At 40.4% G+C, this 24,592-nt stretch overlaps 1 protein-coding gene across 4 annotated transcripts in view; it reads left to right on the top strand.

The window, feature by feature from the left end:
* Positions 1 to 24,592, top strand: part of DSE (dermatan sulfate epimerase) — an 85,947-nt gene that overhangs the window by 10,851 nt on the left and 50,504 nt on the right. For 2 of the 4 annotated variants that reach the window (XM_059176792.1, XM_059176793.1), the window contains exon 2: positions 16,811 to 17,279. In XM_059176792.1, the coding sequence (XP_059032775.1) occupies positions 16,864 to 17,279 (416 nt within the window). In that variant the 5' untranslated portion in view covers positions 16,811 to 16,863. Of the gene's footprint in view, positions 1 to 13,181; positions 13,264 to 16,810; positions 17,280 to 24,592 lie in introns of those variants that run through there. The other 2 variants (XM_059176794.1, XM_059176795.1) reach the window with 2 other exon arrangements.

Below are 24,592 nucleotides of genomic sequence, written 5' to 3'. Positions count from 1 at the left end.
ACCCGCACCATTCCCTGAACGGCTGCAATGAGACATGTCACAGAGAGCCCTGGGATATCGGCGTATCCCGGTCTCCTGAAGGGATCTTTTGCATTTCTTTCTTCTTTCCAGAATAGCAGTCTTTTGCTTCTTTCCATCTGGGGATTGGAGATAAAGGTATTCAGAGAAGTTTAAGGATATTTTTACTTGCAGTGGATAATTTCAGTCTTCTCTATAAATTTGGATGATAGATCACTGTCCATAGTATAGGTGATAAAGGAAGAATTGAATACTTTGGGGAAGAGGTAAAAATCGAAAGTATCAACAGTAATGGTTTTACTGAAGAGTCGATGGAAGGTGAGTAAGCGGGTCAATATGCTGAGGTCAGATAGAAGCTGAGGCCTCTCGGGTTTATTGTTGGAATCGAGGTGGCATGGGCAAGTATGGTTGGGGTTTCTAAGTCACTGAGGACATTAGAAATATCCCCAAGCAATAGAAATTGCCTGTGATGGTTAAAAAGAGTACATCCACATGTGGGGATTTCAAGTGGCAAATGTACCAGGAGAGTTACTGAGAGACCAGGAATCAAAAAGGCTCGCTTTACCTCCCTTGTGGGTAGGGAAGAATGAGGTTTGGCCTCCCAGAGAGCACAGCAGAGCATAGGGTGTCACTGAAAGAATCAAAGTTTCTTTTTTTTTTTTTTTTTATATTTTTATCCCCAGGGGTACAGGTCTGTGAATCACCAGGTTTACACACTTCACAGCACTCACCAAAGCACATACCCTCCCCAATGTCCCTAATACCACCTCCTTCTCCCAAACCCCCTCCCCCCAGCAACCCTCAGTTTGTTTTGTGAGATTAAGAGTCACTTATGGTTTGTCTAAGAATCAAAGTTTCTTTATAAAATCTTTAATTTGGAAGGAGCCTAAGTGACACCTGGTTCCCTGCCTCATTTAACTCAGGTAGTTGTCTTACCTCCACATTCATTTAGGACGATACATGAAAAGGAAGTTTAGAAAATAAGCTTAGCACAAAAGGAGTTTTCTCCAGCATCCAGCTCCACGAAGAGAATGCCATCAGGTTTGACCAAAAGAAATAGCTAGGTGGAATCTGCTTGTGAGCAGAGGTTGGGTGAGATGGGTAGGTGGAGATGGGAAGTGTGTGCCTAGATTAGGAGATGGGGAGAACAGGCTAACATTCCCAGAGTGGGATGCTACAGACAGTGCAACACAGAGACAGTTGATTCACCAAGACATCCAGTGAAGCATGCATGACCTTGGACATACAGACACAAACAGTAAATATCTGGCCATGTTTCAGGCTCTGACTTGGGGTATTTTTGTCAGGACACTTTTTTTTTTTTTTTTTTGGCCTGCAGATCTGTGGCCAGGAGTTACTCTTTTGTTCTGCACGGTGATCATAGTTTCCAGCAGTCTAGTAAAGCTTTTCCTTAGATTGTTTCCTGGCTAGTAACACTTTATAGATCTATAGAAACTCACCATAATAAGATATTTAGCACAAAATAGTAGGAGTAGAATAGGTATATGAAAAATAATTCATTAGAGAGCATCCAGATTCTTTTGCATTCCTGGCTAAAAGAAATGTTATCAGTCCAGGAACTCTTTTTTTAAAAATTTACAAATAGCACTAATAAAGCCCTTATACCAAACCATTAAATAATAATCTTTGGGAATACAGTTAAAAATGAGGACACGAATCACTCTAAATTTCGAAACAGAACAACTTCAATAAATGTCTTAGCACCAGACAAGCAGCCATCCAGCAGAAGGAGAGGCCTGGCTGGTCTGGGCAGGAATAGTGGGAAAAGTGGTGGAATGTCTAATCCAGTGTGAGATGGGCTGAAAGCTTTGTGGTGGCCTTTAGAGAAAGATCTAGAGAAAAACCCATGAAAACCACCTATGGACCGTGGGAAACAGAATGGGATACTCAGGATGTGGAGTGTGGTCTGAGGTGAGCCAGGCACGTAACAAGGATGTGGCAAGGCTTGGGGGCACAGCAAGCCCCCCGCGGCCTGGGGCAGATACGGTGAGAGCTTGGTGCCTAAGGGAGGGTTGGGAAGGCAGCGGGTACGGTGGCAGCTGTCAGTAAAGTGTCACCCTGAAAGGATCAAACACTGTAGTCCGTTTTACCTCCAAATGGTTTGTCTTGGCACACAGAGATTTTTATTGCTTCTTTTTATGTAATTATAGTAATATATTATATAATTATGTATATAGTTATCTCTGAGTTTTTAAAGGTTAACATTTTTTAAAAAAGATTTTTATTTATTTATTTTGAGAGAGAGAGAAAAAGTGAGAGAGAGCATGAGAGGGGAGGTCAGAGGGTGAAGCAGACTCCCCATGGAGCTGGGAGTCCAGTATGGGACTTGATCCCAGGACTCTGGGACCATGACCTGAGCTGAAGGCAGTTGCTTAACCAACTGAGCCACCCAGGTGCCCCAAGGTTAACATCTTGACACATTTCTGAATCCATTCAGTAAATTAACTCTGCATGTTTATTAAGTGTTGGGCACTCTTCTAGATGTTGGGGAAAGAGCAGAAAGCAAAGTGCCCTCATGGAGCTTGCTTTCTAGAAGAGGCAGCCAGGCAGACAAAAGAAATAATAAATTATGTAGTAGATTCGAAGGTTATAAGTATTATGAAGAAAAGTAAAATCTGGAAGGGAGTTAGGGAATGGTGATGATTGATTTAAATAACATGGTCACAGCCAGCCTTGCTGGGGAAGTCACATTTGAACAAAACCTTAAAGGAAGCAAGAGAGCAAGCCACGTAGGTGTCTGGGGGTTCGCATTCTCGGCAGAAGGAACACGGGCCCTGAGGAGGGGTGCGGAGGAGGGAGCGCGCCCCGTGAATACAAGGAGAGCAGGGAGGCCACATGGCTAGAATGGGGAGAGAGAGAGTTGGAGGTCAAGAGAGCAGAGAGGCAACACGGGCAGGCCATGCAGTACCTTAAGAGTAATTGTAAGCACTTTGGTTCTTGCTCTGAATGATGGGAAGCTACTGAAGGATATTTTATTTTATTTTATTTTATTTTACCTTAATTATTTATTTTTAAAGATTTTATTTATTTGACAGAGAGAGAGCAGGCAAGCATAAGCAGGGGGAGTGGGAGAGGGAGAGGTGAGACTCAATCCCAGGACCTGAGCCATCCAGGCACCCGGCTGAAGAATTTTAAACAGAACAGTGACATAACCTGAATTGTAATTGAACAAGGATGGCTCCGGCTCCTGTGTTGAGAACGGCCATTGGGAGGTAAGGGTGAAGGCCGGCAGACTAGTTTGGAACCTTTTGCAGTAATTCCGGCAAGACATGGCATGGCTTAGGCGTCATGGCAGTGGTGAAAGCGTCTGGATTCTGGATGTATTTTGAGGGTGGAGTCAACAGAATTGGCTGATGGTTTAGACATGGAGACAGAGTGGGTAAGGGAAGGAGGGGGGAGTTTGGGCCTCAATTGCTGGCAGGGTTGATTGCCAGTAACGGAGATGGGCAAGCCCTGAGAAGACAGTGCCTGTGTCTTTTTGGTTAATCACATGTATGTATCATTGTTTTACAAACCAAAGCTGTGGTATTCTGAGTTTTGATTATGATTCATAAGAGGACGTTTGGAAAGTACTCAGGGATTTTGGTGCCAAAGAACTGTGATCTGTGAGACAAAAATGAGAATTGAAAAAAGTGCATATAAAAATGTTTGAGAAAAAAGTTAAATGTTGTTATTGGTGAGTATTTGAAGACTAGAAAAATGGAAGAATGCTTGAATATAAATAAGGAATGAAAAAGAGCTTCATTATAGAGAGAAAAGCATCATTCTCCAAAATATACTCTGTATACATACTCATGAATATATATATACACTCATCCAATACATGAAATTTTTATTTTGATTGAATAAGCTGGAATTGTAGGTTTAATGCCAGCAAATTACTTTCCCATGGAACTCTTTTAAGCCTTTTGCCTAACATCTGTGTGTTTCATTTTTTTGGATAATACCTACAACTTTGAGACCATCTCTAAGTCTTGTACTATATATTTTGCTCTGTCCTTTGCTTCAACAACAGGATCCTTGGACAGAATCATTCTTCTGGGAATAAATCCTAGAAAAACAGCAGAAGTTGAGCACCATAAAAAGATTTGGTGAATAGTATCCCAGTACTTTCTAATGGGGCCAATTGTATGACAAGACTCACACTTCTAATAAGAATTTAGAGGACTGGACTAAAAAGACTGGGGAGGGGGTTCCCCAAGACCACTGCCAGACCCAGTGATCCACTAGAAGCCACTCACAACAAGGTGTTTTAATCATGAATAAATATGGTTTGACACAGCCAAGGATACAGATTAAAATCAGCAAAGGGGGGTGCCTGGGTGGCTCAGTGGGTTAAGCCTCTGCCTTTGGCTTAGGTCATGATCTCAGGGTCCTGGGATCGAGTCCCATATCAGGCTCTCTGCTCAGCAGGGAACCTGCTTCCCTCTCTCTCTGCCTGCCTCTCTGCCTACTTGTGATCTCTCTCTGTCAAATAAATAAATAATCTTAAAAAAAAATCAGCAAAGGGAAAAGCTACATGGGGCAGAGTTCAGGAGAAACCAGGCACAGGCTTCCAGGTCTCCTCTCTTTGTGGAGTGGCACTCCTGATCACAGTAGGCGACAACATGTGCCAAGTGTTGCCAGCCAGGAGAGCTCACCCCAGCCTTGGTGTCCAGGGCTTTTACTGGGCTCCATTCATGTAGACATGCAGCACCCACATGACTGACTTCAGCTATTCCGAGTCTAGCCCCTCAGAGCAAAGATAGTCGTTTGTCATCAGTCACACTGTTAGTATAAACCGTCTGGTCATGCTGGTACGACCCAGCCTGAGGCCGCAGGTACACAAACAAACTTGAATCTGGTAGAATAGAACAGGCCCTTTTTAGAAATTTTGCAGGGTTTGAGTGGTGAGCCTACCATTTCCTGCATAGGGTGGTTAGCATGGTAGGGCCTTGAGGATGGTATTAGTGTTTCCTAGAGTCATTATCAGAGGCTAACCCTATAGGACCAGATCCTGGAGGAGAACGATATCAGGATGTACCCCAAATATATATAGATTTAGCTAAATTCATAAATGAGTGACACTGAGTAGATTACAAATGAGAGGTTAAGTGTTTTGCAGTATGTAGCCTGAGAATCTGTAATTGATGTCATGGCTGGCCCCATGGAAGTTTGCAGATACTGGGCTAGAGGAGCAGGGGACCTGACCTACAAGGACATGTGGTGTTGACTGAAATCAGGAAAGAGGTGGAAAGGAAGAAAGGGAGCCTCTTTAAGCTGACCCTGCCGCAGAGGAATTGGTTCGTTCTAGTCTGGAGGCGGAGAAGTCCTATGATCTGCGCTCTGCAGGCTGGAGGCCAGGAAAGGTGTCGGTGTAACACCAATCCAAGGGCAGAAGAAGACTGATGGCCCAGCTCTGGCTAGCGGGCTGGCAGGCAGAGAGTGTGGAGAGAGTGAGTGCCCATGAATAAGAATGAATTCCCCCTCTTTCTTTTGTTCTGTTCAGACCCTCAGTGGGCTGAATAAGGCTCACCCACATCAAAGAGAACAGTCCCCTTTACTCTTATTTAGTCTGCTGATTCAAATGCTAACCTCTTACGGAAACCACTTCCTGGAGACACATCTAGAAGTAAAGTTTAGCAGATATCTGGTTGCCCATAGCCCATCAAGTTGACATATAAAATTAGCTATCACACCTGGTAAGAAAGAAAAAGAGAGTTGGTTATAGAATTACAGGTAGTTTTATCTACAAATTCTAGGAGTTACATTACTAGCTGAAAGTTAATGTGTATTGCCTTTTAGGGGAAGTAGAAAAAGTACTTCAGTCAAACATCAGATTTTTTGAAGTTACATTTAGGTTCAAAGTGGGTTTTTTTTTTTTTTTTCATCTTTTAAATTTTGTCAAGACTGGTGTTTCTGTATGTAGGATAATTTTCTTTTTTTTTTCTTTTAAAGATTTTATTTATTTGATGGAGACACAGCGAAAGAGGGAACACAAGCAGGGGGAGTGGGAGTGGGAGAAGCAGGCTTTCCGCTGAGCAGGGAGCCTGATAAGGGCCTTGATCCCAGGACCCTGGAATCATGACTCCAGCTGAAGGCAGATGCCCAACCACCGAGCCACCCAGGCGCCCCTGTAGGATGTTTTTCTGACTATAAACCCATGTGTGTCATTATGGTATGTCAGAAAACTTTATCTCTCTATATAATTATTGGTTGATGAAGAAATAGTATTAGATTGAAGACTTCTTTTCTTTTTCAGATGTGTTGAGTTACTTGGAATACGTAGCCTGAAAGTTATAAATGTGCTGTTGAGAAGGAAGGAGGAGAAAACTCTTGGCTGCAGATACTTTATATTTGTGAAAATTATTTGATATTTTTAGGCTCCCGATGACTCTGCAAGGTCCTGAACACACGATGCATTGTACCTATTTTAAAAATAACATTCTGCGTGTGATAGTTTAGTGAGCGCTTCCGCCTGGTTTGATGGCACACTTCGTCTCCATTGGACTAACCTTGGTTTCGCTGAGAAGAGGGTGACTGCTAGTACTTACTGAGCACCTGATAAGTCCTAGACACCCTTTTAGTGTTTTAGGTGTATCAGCAAATTGAAGAGCACAGATACCCTATCAGGAAGGTATTATTTTATCCAGTATACTTAGGGGAAAACAGGCACCTAGCTAAGGCTGTGGTGGCACCGGGATTCAGACCTTGGAAGTCTGGCTCCAGCCTGTGGCCACAGCCACTAATCATGTTCTGAGGTGAACAGTGATGACTAGCATTTTTGGGGAAGTCTTAACCAGAAGGTGTTAAGTGCTGTGTAAGTGTTATCTCATTTAATATCCCAGCTGTTATATGAGATGAATACTATTTTCATCTTCATTGGAAATGAGGGACTGGGTTTCGATAGTTGGCTTGTCTAAAGTCACAGGTAACAAAAGCCACTCTGATCCCTCTGTGAGCTCTCTCAGCCACGTCACTGGTCTGCCCTTGTTGATCTATGGCAGGAAGAAAAATTGTGCTTTAGTTTTCATGATTATTTATGGTTTTGTTTAACTGTTGTTTGAAATTATATGAAGTTATATTTAGCCACCAGCTTCATTCTCTTTATCTTCTTTTCTATGCTTTCTATTTTTAGCCAGTAATAATAGAAAAGTGTTTTCATGGTTAAGGCTATTGCTGAGAAAGCCATAGCTGGATTTGTAGAACCTTCCAGAGAATTTGTGGTTACTTACTGTTTAGAAGAATTGTGAGGAAAAAAAAAAATTGTTAATTTTCTTTTGGGGCCAGCTATAGTCAGTTAAATAAATTACATTAGACTAAGGGAGAATTCCTAATAATTTTTATTGTCAGAGTAATACAAGTTCAAGAGTTTAAAATGAACCAACTCAGGGGCTTGTGAATGGCTCAGTCGATTGAGTGGCTGACCCTTGATTTTGGCTCAGGTTGTGATCTTATGGTCATGGGATTGACCGGCGTGGGGCTCCGCTCCTGATGGGGAGTCTGCTTGGGATTCTCTCCCTCTGTTCCTCTCCCTGCTCATGTTCCCACGAATGTGCACCCTCTCTCAAATAAATAAATCCTTAAAAAAAAAAAAAACCCTCAGAAAAATCATTTTCTTAGATTTTTATCTTATAATTATTAAGAGCAGAGCATAATTTTCCTTGTTTACTTTTTATCACTATGCCTACCAGGGTTCCTGGATTTAATAGTTTCTCAATACGTAGCTGAATTAATTAATTAATATTTACAAGAAATTCTTACCCCTGACATGGATGGGAAGTGGATCTTCCAGTTCTGGAAAACAATGCATTGGAAAACTTAATGTGCATAAATTACTACTTTTTTAGGGACACCTGTGTGGCTCACTGGGTTAAGCGTCTACCCTGAGCTCAAGTCGTGATCCTAGAACCCTGGGATGGAGTCCCATAGCAGGCTCCTTGCTCAACAGGAATCCTGTTTCTCCCTCTGCCTGCAGCTCCCCCTGCTTGTGTGCTCTCTCTCTCTCTCTCTCTCTGACAAATAAATTTTAAAAATCTTTTTAAAAATTACTACTTTTTAAAAGCTTTGGAATACCAAAAAGAAATACACTTAATTATATCGAACATTATATTATCAGAAAATAGTATCAGAATAAAAAAATTTCTTAACCATTTTATTTATTTATGTATTATTTTAAAATATTTTATTTATTTGACAGAGAGAGAGAGAGAGAGAGAGCGCACATAAGCCAGGGAGAGGAGCAAAGGGAGAGGGAAAGCAGGCTCTCTGCTGAGCAAGGAGCCAGATGCAGGATGTGGGACTCAATCCCAAGACTCCAGGATCATGACCTGAGCTAAAGGCAGATGGTTAACCAACTGAGCCACCCAGGCACCTCCCAGAATTTTTTTTTTTTAAGGTATTTTCCTTATTCACTCGAGAGATAGCAAGGGAGAGAGAGAGAGAGAGAGAACACAGAGGGAGAGGGAGAAGCAGAGTCCCTGCTGTGCAGGGAGCCCAATGTGGGGCTTGATCGCAAGACCCTGAGATCATGACCTGAGCCGAAGGCAGACATTTAACTGACTGAGCCACGCAGGTGCCCCTTGAATTAAAAAATTTGAAAATACTTGACATATTGTATTCTAACATCATCATTAAGAAGATCAATTAAAATTGTAATAAAGAGGTACCAATTAGAAGGTGTTCAATTGTTAGACTGCTAGGTAAACTAGTATTTACTTAGAGCTTAGAAAGTATAACCAATCATCTCATTTTTCTCATTTAGACTTTTTATAGGTAAAATTAGCTGCTTCATTGATCTCCTCAGTGACTTTGTAGCTGCTCCTCACCTCTACCCTGCTTTCTCTTTGCCTCCATGAAAGTACAGATTTTACTTCCTTCTTATTTTCTGTAAGACAGTCACACTCTCAAAAAGTGGATCTTATTTTTTTTTTTTAGGTAATACCTTTTATTTATTTATTTATTTATTTATTTATTTAAAGTATCGTCTATTCCCAACATGGGGCTTGAACTCACGATCTCAAGATCAAGAGTTGCATGCACTACTGACTAAGTGAGACAGGCTCCCCCAAAGCTGGATCTTAATGGTTCTTAGTTTTGTAGTAATGCACACCAGGCAGAGCTCTACCACGAAATGATGCCTTCAGTTTGATAGCCACTAAATTACTTACTCAAGTAGTCCTCTGGTGAATGGGAGATGGAGCCTTCATTTTAAACATAATTTAGGTTAACCATTCTTCTCACAGAAGGAAGTTATATAGGGTTCATTGTTGGTCTAGAAAGAAGTGAGCTTCAGATTACATTGTCAGAAAAAGTGTTATTTTCACAAAAAAACTTTCCCAGGAACAATATAGAAATGGTCTTGAACTGCACAGAGCTGCACTTAACTTACAAACCTAACTTAAACTTTCTCCAATGTTGAGTGTGAAGGTGGTGAGTACCATTATTATACACAGTGTGGTTTTGCTGTGTGGGTTCAAGGTTGTAATTACTCCCTCAGTAGTGTGTGTAAATTCTTGGGGGTTCCATATGCTATAATTTCATATTGTGGATTTTGTTTTGGAAATGACTTTTTGGGGAGATATATTTCATTTCACCCTAAATAAGGAAAACAATAAACCCTCAGTGAAAGGAACTTTTCATTTTGATTAAGAGCCCATGGTTTTTAAAATATTCTTTTTTGGCTGAGTCTACAGGCTTTTCACATCAGGGAATATAATTTTAGCAAATGATTGTGTAGTACCAAAGCCATATGTTTTCTTAGGATTTGATGTATGTAAGAATAATGTTAGATTTATTTCACTACAGAAATTTACCAAGGACATAAAAGGTTTTGATATTGAGGTAAAATTATTTTTCAAAAAATGGATCCTAATTATACATTTAATAAAACTGAAATAGAAAAGTAAGGAGAACTTTAAAAATATGTACCTTCTCTTCATTAAAATATGTGGAAACAGTGATGTAGTATGTGTGAGGCCACAGCACGCTGGTTCTCAGATACTTGGAAATAGATTTCTCTGAGAGTTAAATCCTAAAATAGATTAAAGAAGGAAATGTGCAACTCTGTGAAGGTATATGTTAGTCCTCTCAGGGCGTCAGAGTTTGCCTGAAATCTGACTGGAGGCCTGAAAATGAGGGAACTTGGTTTTCAGTGGCGTTGTAGTTGCTAGCTTTTATAGCACCTATACATTTTCCAGGGAGTAGGATCCAAGGTCAGGGGCATTCTGTTGTCTGGTTTGCAGGACTGTTTTAGCCCCTCATGGATACGGGCACATCCAGTTCTAGTGTAGGAAGTCTTTAGCTGTCCTAATCAGGTAGCTGGCTACTGGGCCTCTCCATTGGCTTGGGCAAACAGGAACATGTACTCTTGAGCTAAAATCGGCGGGGGTGGTGGCAGGAGCTGTGGGGTATGTACATTTTGCTCTCTCTTAAATATCATTACAATTCAATTTAAAAATTTTTGTTTTTAATGATATCCCAAGGGCATCTGTGACAGATGCTACAGTGCAGCCTCCTTTCAAGCAAGTCATGGCGGTGCTCTTGACTGGTTGAGTTGCCCCAAGCCAGGGCCCCTCACCCGTCAATTATCAAATAATTTCACTACCCGTGTGGTTTTCTGATGAAGCCAGAAAATATTTCCCAATCTGCTTGATAGTTGTATTTCTCATCAATGAAGGCACTGACATTGTGGTTCTATGTATGTTCGGGGAGGAGGGTTTTAGTTTTATTAATATCGGATAGCGTGTCCAGGGTGATCAGCTGAGATACTGATGACATGGCCTGAGTCAACTGTTTACCTTATCAGCTCAGGCGGGGCCAGCAGATGTCTCCCAAGTACTCATGTAGCGTTTCAGTCATATAAATTTATCGCTAGGAAATACTCTCCTGCCAGAGATTTTATTTTCCAGTCCCTGTTGTATCACTGGGCCTTTTTGAAAGAACATAGCAAGAAGCAGTCACCTTTTATACCCCACGAATTATGGGCCTTGGGAGGCAATCAAATTCAGATACCATTTATTTAATCATTATTCTTTTCTTGGAGGGCAAAACTCCTGACAAATACTTGAAAAATCTCAAGGGTTTTATGCTTTCTTTTCCAGTGAGTGTTGAGCTTACTAATGAATGATGTCTTTTTTTTTTTTTTTTAATTTTTTATTTTTTATAAACATATATTTTTATCCCCAGGGGTACAGGTCTGTGAATCACCAGGTTTACACACTTCACAGCACTCACCAAATCACATACTAATGAATGATGTCTTAAAAAGTCAGGAGCATCGTGTTTGAGTTTCAGATGAGTTTCTAAAAAGTGACATTGACCTTGCCCAGTACTTAATATCTGTGATTCCCCTTCTTTTCCTTATAATATTCAGTTTCGTTCAAAAAAATATTTTATGGATAGGTTAATATAATCTTGCATGTCTGAAACTTCTTCCCTTTTATTAAAAATACTTATAGAGCTCTTCACGTCAGGGTCTATGCTAAGTACATCACTATGCTATGTGAAGTTGGGATTGGTTTATGGATGAGAGAATGGAGACTTTGAAAGCAGGAGTCAGTTGATCGAACCTAGCAGACAGCAAAGCAGGGGTTTATTCTTCTGTCCATGCCCAGTGTTAATCATAATGCTGTGCTCCTGGGACTTGACACATGCTGTAACTGCATTTTTAATCCATCTTAATTTGGAACATGTTTTATTTTCTACAGGGTAAGGTCACTCTTCAATCCTTATGCTTTCTGTATTTTCTAAAGCCAGGGAAATTGAAAGAACTTTTGTGCTACCATGTGTTTCATTTATAAACAGTCCCAGACCATTTGGAAACCTACTTCATTTTGAAACTTGATGTTTCTAATAGTTTTCAGTTCTTTTCCTTCTGAACGTATTCTTTCTGTGCTTTCTTTGTGTAAGGACGGCAAAAATGGGAACTTTAATGTCACTGAGTATTATTAAAAATTTGGTTAAAGAAAAGAATGTTGGCTTAGGATTTAAGAGATGGGTTCTAGTTCTTCCTCTAAGATACTGTTAGAGTATCAGTAGACACTAACTCTTAGTACTGTTTGTCACATCAAGTTATCGTAAAGTAAAAGATCAAATATTTGAAAAGGGTTTCACCAAAATTTCTGTGTGTCAGCAATCATAATAGCTACAGTGGATTGTTGGAACCAGGATTAAAGCAAAATAACTTTAGGCTTATTGTTGCTTTGTGAGGACCTACTTAAAATAATTAGAATTCAGGCATCTTGTTAAATACTTTTTGTAATATTTGGCTTGGTGTCCAACTTGGTGCCCAATATTTGGCATATTGTCCAACTTGGACTGCTGCAGAGATGGGCTGGGCATTCTGGCAGGGGGTTGATCAAATTGCTGTCTCAATTATCTGGTAGTGACATGGTAATTCGTAAATGACTATATTGTACTCATTGATTAGGTGAAAATTTAGGAATGTTTTGCTTTCAGAGCTGTGTAGAGTGAGACAGAAGAATGAGAAGAAAACCAGATAACAAAAACTACTGTGTTAGAGTGGAAGAGAAGAGAAAAGGCTTTTAGGGGAAATGAGGCTCCATCTGGGTCATTCAGAAACATCCTGAGAATTGAATTATGGGTAAACTGAAATATTAGTGGCAGGTACCACACGGGCAGTCGCCCATGATGTTGCCATGTTGAAAATGCCATGCTCTTGAGCTGGACTGAGTGCACCCTAAAGATTTAAGGGAGCCAGCAGTGCTCCGCTGTGTCTGCAACACACGATCTAGGGGGAGAATGGCTTGAGAGATCACCCACAGACATCTGAAAGTACAGACTTGTTCCATGTGTGAGTGTGAGTGTGTGTGTGTGTGTGTGTGTGTGTGTGGCGGGGCAGTGGGAGAGTCAGAGTTGGCCCTTCTGGTAAACTTAGTGGCCATTGTTTCACTTAGCATTTCAGCATCTCCCAAACTTTCATCATTCAGCTACTACTCTCAACAATTTTTGCCCTATGTATTTTTTTGACTTTTAAATGTAAATGTGTTTTAAACAGAAACTATATATTTTAGATTGATGTTGAAATCTCCAGTTAGATGTACCAGTGATGGTTTTCCCATTGAAATCAGTTGGTGTAAAACCTGTCCCTCTGTGGCCCACCTGAAATGATCGTGAGAATCTCTCCTTTCATGTCATTTCAGCTCTTCTCTCTGCAGAGTGGTACGCAGAATGCTGAGGGTCGAAGGGGAAATCCAAAGCCTGGAAATGTGGGGGCTTTTCAAGGTGATTTACTGGACAGATTTAAGATGGCAGATGTCTCCCTTTAGGTTATCAGCTTAAAATAAGTTGAGCTAAACCTGAAGTTTAATTTCTTTCTTTTCTTTTCTTTCTTTGAAATTTGCTTTTAGGCTACAGAAGTTTCTCAGCCTTGTGAATATTTACCTCTATATAAGTTTTCTAGCAGAAATTTTTTCTGAAAAATTCCAAACTTGCTTTGGCTTCAAATAAGGGGGAATAAGTTTTCTCCTTGCTCATTTTAGTGGCGATATCTACTCTGCCAGCGCCTAAGTCCAAGGGTTAATTCAGTTCACCCAGAATCTATGAGGTGGCTTTTCCTTGTGAAGCACAGTACTAAGTCCTGTGATGCAAAGAGGAAGCTACGCCCCCATCTTCTGTGAGGCACAGCATATAAAAAGCCCAAACAGGGGTGCCTGGGTGGCTCAGTGGGTTAGTAAGCCTCTGCCTTCAGCTCAGGTCATGATCTCAGGGTCCTGGGATTGATCCCCGCATCGGGCTCACTGCTCAGCAGGGATCCTGCTTCCTCCTCTCTCCGCCTGCCTCTCTCTGCCTACTTATGATCTCTGTCTATCAAATAAATAGATAATCTTTAAAAAAAAAAAAAAAGCCCAACCAGTTCCATGTGATACAGGTGTGATACAGGTACGTGCTAGATCCAAAGAAATGAACTCTTTGGATAGATCAACAAAGGCCTTAATCTCAGAAGAGAGTGGAGGGAGGGTGAGTTGAGCGCAGTATAAAAGGAAAGCAACACACTCTGTGACATGATGAACGTTACAACCCTTTCTTCTCAGGCTGTCTGTGTGCCTGATTGTTCTGTGGAATTTCTGTGGGATCTGCATTGGCCCATGTGGTATCCCAACAAGAATTTAGGTTTTGAGTGTGCAGTAAGTAGCTCACAGCCTTGCTGCCCTGACACCCTCACGTGAATCTGAAGCAATAAGGAGGGAAGTTTCACTAACAGTTGGCATACGGAGGGGGTGTGATTCCCAAACCAACATGGTAATGAGATTCTGGGCTTCAGGAGCAATTTTTCTTGTTTAAATATACTCGGGCATGAACTACTCCATGGGAAGTAATGTGGCTCACCTCCCCACAAACACCTAGAACGTGAGCTACACATTGAAAAACCAGTAATAGAGATCTTCTGTAGTCTTCATGTAGGCGTCAGTTAAAGGAGAAACTTCCAATTAATCCTCACTTAGGGCGCCTAAAAAACCTCCACAATGTTAATTGCATTGATAACTGCATCCAATTTTAGGCTTTGAGGCATTTAATATAGGCAGGCTTTTTTCTTCTTCTTTTTTTTAAAATTGTTCATATGAGTGTTCAATGAAAAGAGCAAAAAATAAACCTCAGGGTGGAGGGTGGGGGTATTGGGACCCAGCATTACTTTCGACCCAGCCATGTCTCTGTGTTGCCAGAGACCACACCCCCCTCAGACATAACCACAGAGGACTATTTCTTTTGGCCGGGTCTCTGACCTTGAAGGGTCTAGCCAGCCGCCTGGAAGCTTTGGGTGCTAGACATAATACAAGTACAGTCCAAGAATTATTTCTATTTTTTAAATTTTATTTAGCATGGTTATATCAATTTTTTTATTAATATGTTTGACTCTTGAAATACATCTAAAATGCTTTACAAAATTGCAACCCTTGAATTTCATATATATATAATATTCATACATATTCATATTATATATATATAATAGTCTAAAACACATTCAGAAATACAAAGAACACTAGAATTAATGGCAACATCCATAAGTAATGCCATATTGCCTTTCTCTGGGAAATACAGTAAGTTGAGAATAGGGATCGATCTCTAGTGTATGTTAAATCTTTGGTTTTCTTCCTTGTGAATGTGACGAGGCAGCTTTTCCTTAGAAAAATAGTTTGTGTTCAGCTGGGGAGGCTGATTTTTCTCCATCAGTTTCTCTCTTTAATAATTGAAAACTACTGTTCATTATTTACATAAAACTGTCTTTTTCTGGTCTGCTTCCTATAACCTTTCCCCTCTGAAGAATTTTAAGAATTCCCTTACTTTCCTCTGGGGGATTTTATGCCTGCTTTATCCCAGATGTGGGACATAGACTAGGCTGAGGTTTTTTGGTTTTTTGTTTTCTTTTTTTCTTTCTTTCTTCTTCTTCTTTTTTTTTTCTTTTAAATATCCTTGTATTTGAAAGATGTTCTTTTAACCTGTGCCACTGGAAAAAGGATTTTTAAGAAAGTTAATCAGTTAAGAAAATACGAGCTTGGTTTCAACATCTGACTTACCGAGTAACACCAAAGTCCCATGCGCAAAATGAAAAAGTAGACAGCGGTTTCACATAATAAGGGGAGAATGCACACGTGTTATTTCAGCCTTTTGATTCTGGGATTTTATTTTCTGAATGCAGCCCTGTCTGTTTCTAGTCCCGGCAGCCCCTTGTCTGCAGAGCCTTTCCATACATGCCTGCTGATGTCAGCCCAGGGAACGCATGGGTTTGGCTGTCTGTCACCCTGCTTTTGTCTTTTCTGTCCCCACCTTCTGCTGACACAAAGAGGATATAGACTTACTCATAATATTTTGTCTGCTTGCACTCTTACAGTTGCATTCATCCTAATCCCTGCTTCAGAGTGTAGAATGTTAGGAAGCCTGAAGAAGCCAGAGTGATGGAGCCTATAATTAAGACAGGATCTTCTCTTTCTTTCCTGATGTCCATTCAGATTCCCAGACAAGATTTCGCCACCAGCTTTTGGTTATTGTGGTTTTCATGTTAATGTCTTAAAAAATACCTTAAGTTGTAAACTTTTTTGAGTTACAAAATATGAGAAAAATGCCAAGGAAAGTTGGTCTTCCCTTCCCTTGTGGTTTCCCCGAGTCCAGAGTTCTGTTTTCCTCAATGAATACATGCCTGAAGTATCATGTTCACTCAATTAATTCATCAGTAAAACTCTTAGATTTCTTATTTGAGTGTAGCTTTGTTTTTTTTTTTTAAAGAATTTATTTATGAGAGAGAGAGAGAGAGAACCTGAGTGAAGGGTGGGGAGAGAGGCAGAGAGAGAGGGAAAGGGAAAAGCAGACTGCCCGCTGAGCGGGGAACCCCCTGTGCGGCTCAGTCCCAGGGCCCTGGGACCATGACCTGAGCTGAAGGCAAACACTTAACCGACTGAGCTCCCCACGCACCTCTGTTTGAGTATAGGTGACACACAATGTTATATTAGTTTCAGGTGCACAACTTAAGACATTTGGCAAGTTTGTACATTATGCTATGTTCACCCCAAGTATAGCTACTGTCTGTCACTATACAATGCTATTACAATATCATTGACCATATTCCTTATGGTGTATCTTTTATTCCTGTGACTAAATTATTAGGTTTTAGGAAGTCTCTTCCTAGTTCAAATTTTTGTTGTTTTTTTTAAAAAAAAAATCTAAGTTGATAAGCTTTAGTTTGTAATATTTAGACCTTCTCCCAGTAAGCAAGGTTGTCTTTCCTACTTTGTCCTGTTCCCCTGTTGATGTCCCCTTTTCTTTTTCCTCCTGTTAGGATCTTTCGAAGATGGTTTGGCTGCCTGGGAGATTTGGAGATCTGATGCCACGATGAGGACTCACACACGGGGGGCTCCCAGTGTGTTTTTCATATATTTGTTTTGCTTTGTGTCGGCTTACATCACCGACGAGAACCCAGAAGTCATGATTCCCTTCACCAATGCCAACTACGACAGCCACCCCATGCTGTACTTCTCCAGGGCGGAGGTGGCAGAGCTCCAGCTTCAGGCAGCCAGCTCCCATGAACACATCGCTGCCCGGCTCACTGAGGCTGTGCACACCATGCTGTCCAGCCCCTTGGAATATCTTCCTCCCTGGGACCCCAAGGACTATAGTGCTCGCTGGAATGAAATTTACGGCAACAACCTGGGCGCCTTGGCAATGTTTTGCGTGCTGTATCCTGAGAACATCGAAGCCCGAGACATGGCCAAAGACTACATGGAGAGGATGGCAGCTCAGCCTAGTTGGTAGATTTTTGTCTTTTTCTTCTTACTGTATTAACTCTGCAATTTAAAGAAGGAATCTATACACAATGAAACCTTAGAGGCCAGATTTTCCCATACATGTGTGAGTGAATGGGTGGGGTTCCTTGTTATTTGTGGTTTTAGTGGCCTATGAATGGCCCATAGTTTCAAAAGACCCAGTCATGTCCTTGTTTAAAGTTCGCAGGAAAATATTTAGATACAACCCAGCCAAAGAAAACATAATTTGCTGTGTTGAGTAAATACTATTATCTCGATGGTTGAGAATTCTTTCCTCCATGTTTAACAAGCATGTGTTACAGTCCTCTGGCGTTAGGCTCTTATTGCCCCCCAAGTGGTTAAAACCCTCTGCCAGCAAGAGATTTTTAGCTAATTAAGATTTATTTAAATTTTATGACAGTTAGGAGCTAAAAAGAATTGTGATAGGATTAATTGGCAATTTATAAACAAGATCTTATCCAGTAACTACCAAATTGCCCAAACCTGTAGGAAAACCTATTGTATAATTATGTGAGGGATTCTAACTACATAGTAATTTATCTTCAGATGTTCTAAGATCTGGAAACAAACTTGCTGCCCCTTTTTGATTAGCTTAAATTTATTTTATTTGTTCATAATGGATATGTCTGCCTACTTCCAGAAAAATATGGGGTGGTGGGTTGATTAGGGATTCTGTGGGTATTCTTAACCAAATTGTGTTTTAATACATATTTATGGTACAATTGCACCAAAAAATTACAAACTCTATGAAATACCGTTCTACAATTACAGAAGCTTCGTCCTTATAGGGCTATAGGGAGCTCAATTTTAAATGTTTAGAAAAATCAGTGAATGCATTTAATGCTGTGATGTGTGACATCACACATCTCATAGGAGTGAAGAATGGTCTTTTGCAACCTTTCTGAATTCTGTCAACGTGATAACAAAATTTAATCTTTCCTAAATTTCTGCCAAGATGATAAAAATGCTATTTGCTTATAGAGTTTGAAGGATTTTCTGAAATTTCTTAGTGAAGAAGATTATGGAAGAGTTGCCATTAAATCCATAGCAGAGCTGAATTTTTTTTTAAGATTTTATTTATTTATTTGACAGAGACACAGTGAGAAAGGGAACACAAGGAGGGGGAGTGGGAGAGGAGGAAGCAGGCTTCCCGCTGAGATGGGAGCCTGATGTGGGGCTTGATCCCAGGACTCTGGGATCATGACCTGAGCTGAAGGAAGATGCTTAAAGACTGAGCCACCCAGGTGCCCCTGCAAAGCTGAATTTTTAAGACTTTTTTTACTTACTGTGGGGTGCCTGGGTGGCTCAGATGGTTAAGCATCTGCTTGGGCTCAGGTCATGATTTCCAGGTCCTGGGAATCCCAGCTCAGCAGGAGCCTGCTTCTCCCGCTACCTCTGCCTCTCCCCTTACTTGTGCTCTCTCTCTCCCTCTCTCAAATGAATGAATAAAATCTTTAAAAAAATTTTCTGTAGATATGTATAAACATTTTGAAGTTTATAATATTTTAAGTTGAAAAGAACATTTTTATTTGATTTGTTTCAAAACTGAGCCATGTATGCAATAGTTTCTGATTTTGATTCTAATTAATTGATTTTACTCTATTCTTGACATCAAGAACGAAAATAAAAGATGTATGAGAATTTATTTGATATTTGAATTAGAAGATTATATTATCAAATGTTATAATTACTTGATATTGGTTCTAATTGGTTAAAAATGGCAACCATAACATACTTTAGGGAAAAGACCTCCATTGCCTGTAGAGCTACTTTTTTTTTTAAAGTCCATTTTTAGATAGACAAGTTAAATAAGATACTGATAAAAATGTTCCAGAGAAAAGTTACAGTAAAAAGCCATCAATTTCACTTCATAACAGAGTAGATAACTGGGAAGTACCATTGTTTCATGGAGATTTTTTAAAAACAAAAATACAGTAACATTAAGAGAATTATACAAAACCAGTGCAAATGTTATAATCTAAAGCATTCAGGAGTATAAATACCACCTTGGATGAGTGCTATCATTAGGGAGGATTAGACTTCTAGGATAAAAAAAGGGAAAATTAAATAACTTCGAACAAGACTGGTCATTTCCATATTGTTTCTACAAGTTGAGATTTATCAGTTATTGGAGGTCTGTATAAATTTGCCAGAAGACTAGTACTTTATTCATGACAGTATTGATAAAAATAGGTATAACTCTATCTTATCTGGTCACTAAAAAGCCAGTCTGTGATTTAATAGAGCTGAACAGCGGACTTCTTTCTCTTGAAGCTGAATGTCAGAAATGGAAAATTTACCTTTACATCTGATTTCTAGTGCCAGAAGTGATCTTAGCAGAAAAAGTGGAGCTACTGGAACATTTTGTCTTGGCAAGTACTGTTACTAGATTCTACTTCTAGATGATTTTATGGAAATTTTAACTCTGGGTTTTTTTTTTTTTTTTAAGATTTTATTTATTTGAGAGAGCATGAGTGGTGGGGAGGGGCCGACGGAGAGGGAGAAGCAGGTTCCCACTGAGCCTGACATGGGACTCGATTCCAGGACCCTGGGATCATAACTGGAGCCAAAGGCAGATGCTTAACCACTGAGCCACCCAGGTGTCCTGGAAATTTTAACTTCTTAGAAGCTACCACACCCAGCCCCTAGATTCTTATATTTTCATTTAGATTTATAGTTGAAGTAATTAATTTTTGTCAACTTAAATGTTTTTTCTAATTCAGCTTTGTGTTTAAATCAACTAACTCATATGTTTCCACAATGCACAGAGAAGTATATTGTGGATGTTGTCACTGTCTTAGGATATAGTTCACCTATACTGGTTTCAGTGGGGAAAAAAAAAAGAACTAGCCCTTATTTACCAAAGAGATCAATAATTAATATCATACATTTGTTTTTTAGAAAGCTTCCTGCAATGGCTTTATCAAACTGAATACATTTGCCATTTTCCTTGAAGGGCATTTCTACCCTTTTTAAAACCAATGGCTAAATTGTGTTCACTCACTTAGTCAATCAGCTAACTTTTATTGAGCATCTACTGTGTGTCATGAACTAGGCTGGGTACCAGGGATTCACAGATGCAGTAATGGCCAAGAAATTGGATACGTCACCCCTAGAGTGAGGCGTGCAAGCCTTGGGTATTTGAAACCTAAGCCAGGGCTGTGCACTCTTCTCAGAAATGAGTTGTGAGATTCACTTAATGAGCGGTGTTATCGGTTTCATTCATGACAATAAGCGAAGGTCTGTATTGTGCGCACTCTGGTGCAGTAGAGAAGTGCTAACTCCAGAGTCTTTTTTTTTTTTTTTTTTTTTTTACTTATTTGACAGAGGGGGAGAGATCACAAGTAGGCAGAGCAGCAGGCAGATAGAGGGGGAAGCAGGCTCCCTGCTGAGCAGAGAGCCCGATTTGGGGCTCATCCCAGGACCCTGAGATCATGACCTAAGCCAAAGGCAGAGGCTTAACCCACTGAGCCACCCAGGCGCCCTAACTCCAGAGTCTTACTACGGCCTGGATTGGACTCCCAGGTCCCCACTCCTCAGCTGTGGTACTTCAGACAAGTGTTCTTCATTGGGCTGTGCCTTTAGCATCCTGATCCGTAAAGTGGCCCCAGCAGCAGTATCTCCCTCACAGCCTTGTTAGGAGGATTAAACAAGGTAACGGAAAGGACTTGGTGCAGTCCCCGTCACCCAGAAAGCTTTCGGTAAGTAAGTATAATGACATTAATGATAAGTAGTATTGCTGTTATTTACTCAGTACTTAGACCCTGTTTGGCTTATCATTTAGTATATGTGGGCTCAAAGGAAATAGTATTGGGGATTTATTTGGAGATTATATTCATCTTTGTTCCAATGCCTCTCTAAACTAGAATATCTGTTTAACTCACAAAATTTCCCTTTTGGCTTTGTTCCATGAAAATGCTCAGAGATGCTCCCGAGGGCCCTTTTTTAATGCATATAAGAATCTGATGGGAAGGCCAGTGAGTAAGCCTTAGTGGAATGTACCAGTGATATGTCTTTTGTCTGGTATTAAAAAGAAGTACATCTGAGATACATACACATTTGTTAATATGGTTCATTTCATTTGAGTATTTTGTAAGTGAAGAGCTAAAAGGTAACATCTATATAGTGACTTATTTAAGGCTCTTGGGTCATTGTGAAAGAAAGATTAAAGAAAAATGTTGTCTGATCCACTGATTCTGCTTTTTATGTCCATTTTATGTGACACGTACCACAAAGTAGAAAGCGGAATCTGGAAGAGTGGTCGTGAGGATGGTAGTGATTGAAAACAGCAGCATGTGAAACTTCTTTCTTCTCTTGGAGTTACACTCGCATGTATCTCCCTGTCCACCCCCCCCCCCCCCATAATCGGGCACCACGGAAAGACGCGTCCTGTCTGTGTGCTGGGTCTGCCTTTGCAGAGATGCCCCGACCTTGCTCACACACTCTGTTGTTCTTCTGACTTCTGCTAAGGCTCATATGTTCTTCGTAACAGGAAAATTAACAGTAATTTAAGCCTGTTCTTAGCCTACATCTAAAAATCAGATTTAAAAAGATGTCATTTTAACTTAGATATAAAGTGGCAAATCATTTTCAGCACCACCAAAAATGTCTCTAACCTTTGAATGAATAGCCTTTTTTTGGTCTTCTATAGATCTCGTCTTCCAAATGAAAACTAGGATTTGTATTTTATATAAAGGGTTGTATTTTATATAACTGAGCATTTTATTATGCTGGCTCTGTATTTTATATAAAGGCTTGATGAGACCTAAATATGCAGCCACTTGAAGAAAACTTATGAGCTGAGCCCCTAAGTCTAGAGCTGGTAACAATAGAAAATGCATTTTAATTCACTTCAAGTGAATTCACTTTTCATATTCTGTTGCCTAGTCATTAGAGCAAGGTCTGCATATGTCAGTTAGCATATGGGGATATTCTCACGTGTAAATGGTTGATTTCTGCCTTCAAAACTTACATTAGTTAAAAAAGAACACAGATTCCAAATAAATATTCTCCATTAGCTCCCCCCCCCCCAAAAGCTTAAGCCTTAAGGTAGAAAAATAATAAAAGCAGTTCTTAGTACAGATTTAAAAGAGATATCTAAAAAGTTCAATTTTTGGAGTTTTGGGAGTCAGCACACATTACTCTACTTCCTTAAAAATTTTATATATATATATATATATATATATGTATATATATATATATATTTTTTTATTTACTTATTTCTACTATAGGTTTCCCCCAGAAGATGAAGGAAACAAAATACAAGATTCAAATTAAAAGGAGTTGACAAAGAAAAGGGAAGAAAAATGTTAGAGACATCAGCTGAATTAGGAATGAGACAGTTGCTAAAATGTTGCATCTCACAGACCATGAGTGGTCCAAAGTGGGCTCTGGTTTTTTTAGCTGTACAAAGAGTAGGCTCAGGAAGTTTTGAAGTGTAGAGTGTCCATGGAGCAAAAACAGATCAGTTACTCTATAGAACTACTACTCAGTATCAGACAGAATTATCTCCTGGGTTTTTTGTGAAGAACCTTCACAACGGTCTCATGAACATCTCTACAATGCATATGCGATGGGTTGCATGAGACTTTTTTTTTTTTAATTAAGATTTTATTTATTTGAGAGAGCATGCGTGCATACAACCAGGGGCAGGGGATAGTGGGCAGAGGCAGAGTAAGAAGCAGGTTCCCAGCTGAATAAGGAGCCTGATGTGGAGCTCTGTCCGAGGACCCTGGAATCATGACCTGAGCGGAAGGCAGATGCTTAACTGAGCCCCCCAGGCGCCCAGTGAGGCTATTTTGTGCCAGATCAGACTCAAGGCAGGGTTGTGGCTTTAGCTTGCACATGTACCCTCTTCCTCTTAGCACGGTACATAGATTTCTGACCAGTGAATGAATGAATCAATGAATACTATAGCATCCCTGGATGAAGCATCTCTAAAATGAAGTTCATTGAAATCCAGGTATGGGGGTGGACGGGATGGATCTGTGGTTTAGCCCAGGCCACTTTGTCCCCTCGTCTAGCTTATTAATCTTCCAGGAGAATCTTGCGTACGTATCAGGCAGCCTCCCTGTACATCATGCATCTCACTCAAGCTCGTGATAGATGCCATTACAGTCCTTAGGAAGTTCTTGCAGTGATCTGGGACTAAAAACGAGCCAAAGCAGCAAAAAAATCACACAAATGATTATTGGAAAACAGTACAGATCCTGAATCGCTTAAGAAAGGCTCAGTTGGGGGCGCCTGGGTGGCTCAGTGGGTTAAGCCTCTGCCTTCAGCTCAGGTCGTGATCTCCATCCTGGGATCGAGCCCCACATATGTCTCTCTGCTTGACAGGGAGTCTGCTTCCCTCTCTCTTTGCCTGCCTCTCTGCCTACTTGTGCTCTGTCTCTCTCTGTCAAATAAATAAATAAAATCTTTAAAAAGGGGGGGGGGCTCAGTTGGGGCTATTTCACATACTAATATGAAGAGATGAATGCATTTAAAAGAAATTTAAGATAGGATTGTAACAAAAAGGCCATGTTCAGCTCTCGTTGATAGTGCCTCGTTATCCTGTGTGCATTTCCAGGCAGCAGGCTTTTGTGCAGGCATTGTGAGTCCTGGAGAATGGGCGTCGTGGAGGGTCTTTGGAGGCCGAGCAGTGCCCGTGCCTTGAGTCAAGTTTTATTAGCCTTGTATGCAGGTTTTTTAACCCCTGTTACCCACAGTGTCTTCATCTGTAAAATGTGGATGATCCTTCTGGTGCAGTGAGATAATGCATGTAAAGCTCTTCACACTATGTACCTGGCACAGAGTTTTACTAAAAACTCTGTTGTTATTACACGGAAATAGGTATGAACGTGGAGCTTGATTCTCAAGCTTCTTGGTACACAGGACCCCGTTTTACCTGCTCTGTCACTCTGGAGTCCTGTTCTTGAGAAGGATTCACTGTGAATCGCACTTTCCTCCTTTCTTCATAGTAGTTTTGCTTACTGATGGTCAGCAAATAAATCACAGAGGAAAGAAATTACTTCACCCTCGCATTGGAGCCAGTCAGCTACAGGAAGTCAGCGCTGGTGAGGGAAACAAAGAAAGTTGAACTTTTGGACAGAGAAGTAATTGTACTTTCGCTTGCAGCTGACTGAGTACTGAATCCTAACCGGCCGATTGCAGACTTCTGGAAAGTGACATCTGAGAGTGCATTTGCAAAATAAAGTAAAATAAACTAATAAGGTAAAGCGAAGGAGAGAGAAAAAGAAAAGCCTCTGGCATGTGGAAATGAACCAATCCGTTTCATTCCTGGACATTCCAGAATGAAG

Source organism: Mustela lutreola, chromosome 6 (assembly GCF_030435805.1).
Source record: "Mustela lutreola isolate mMusLut2 chromosome 6, mMusLut2.pri, whole genome shotgun sequence".
NCBI classification, from domain to species: Eukaryota; Metazoa; Chordata; class Mammalia; order Carnivora; family Mustelidae; genus Mustela; species Mustela lutreola.
This window is presented reverse-complemented; position numbering and strand designations above follow the sequence as displayed.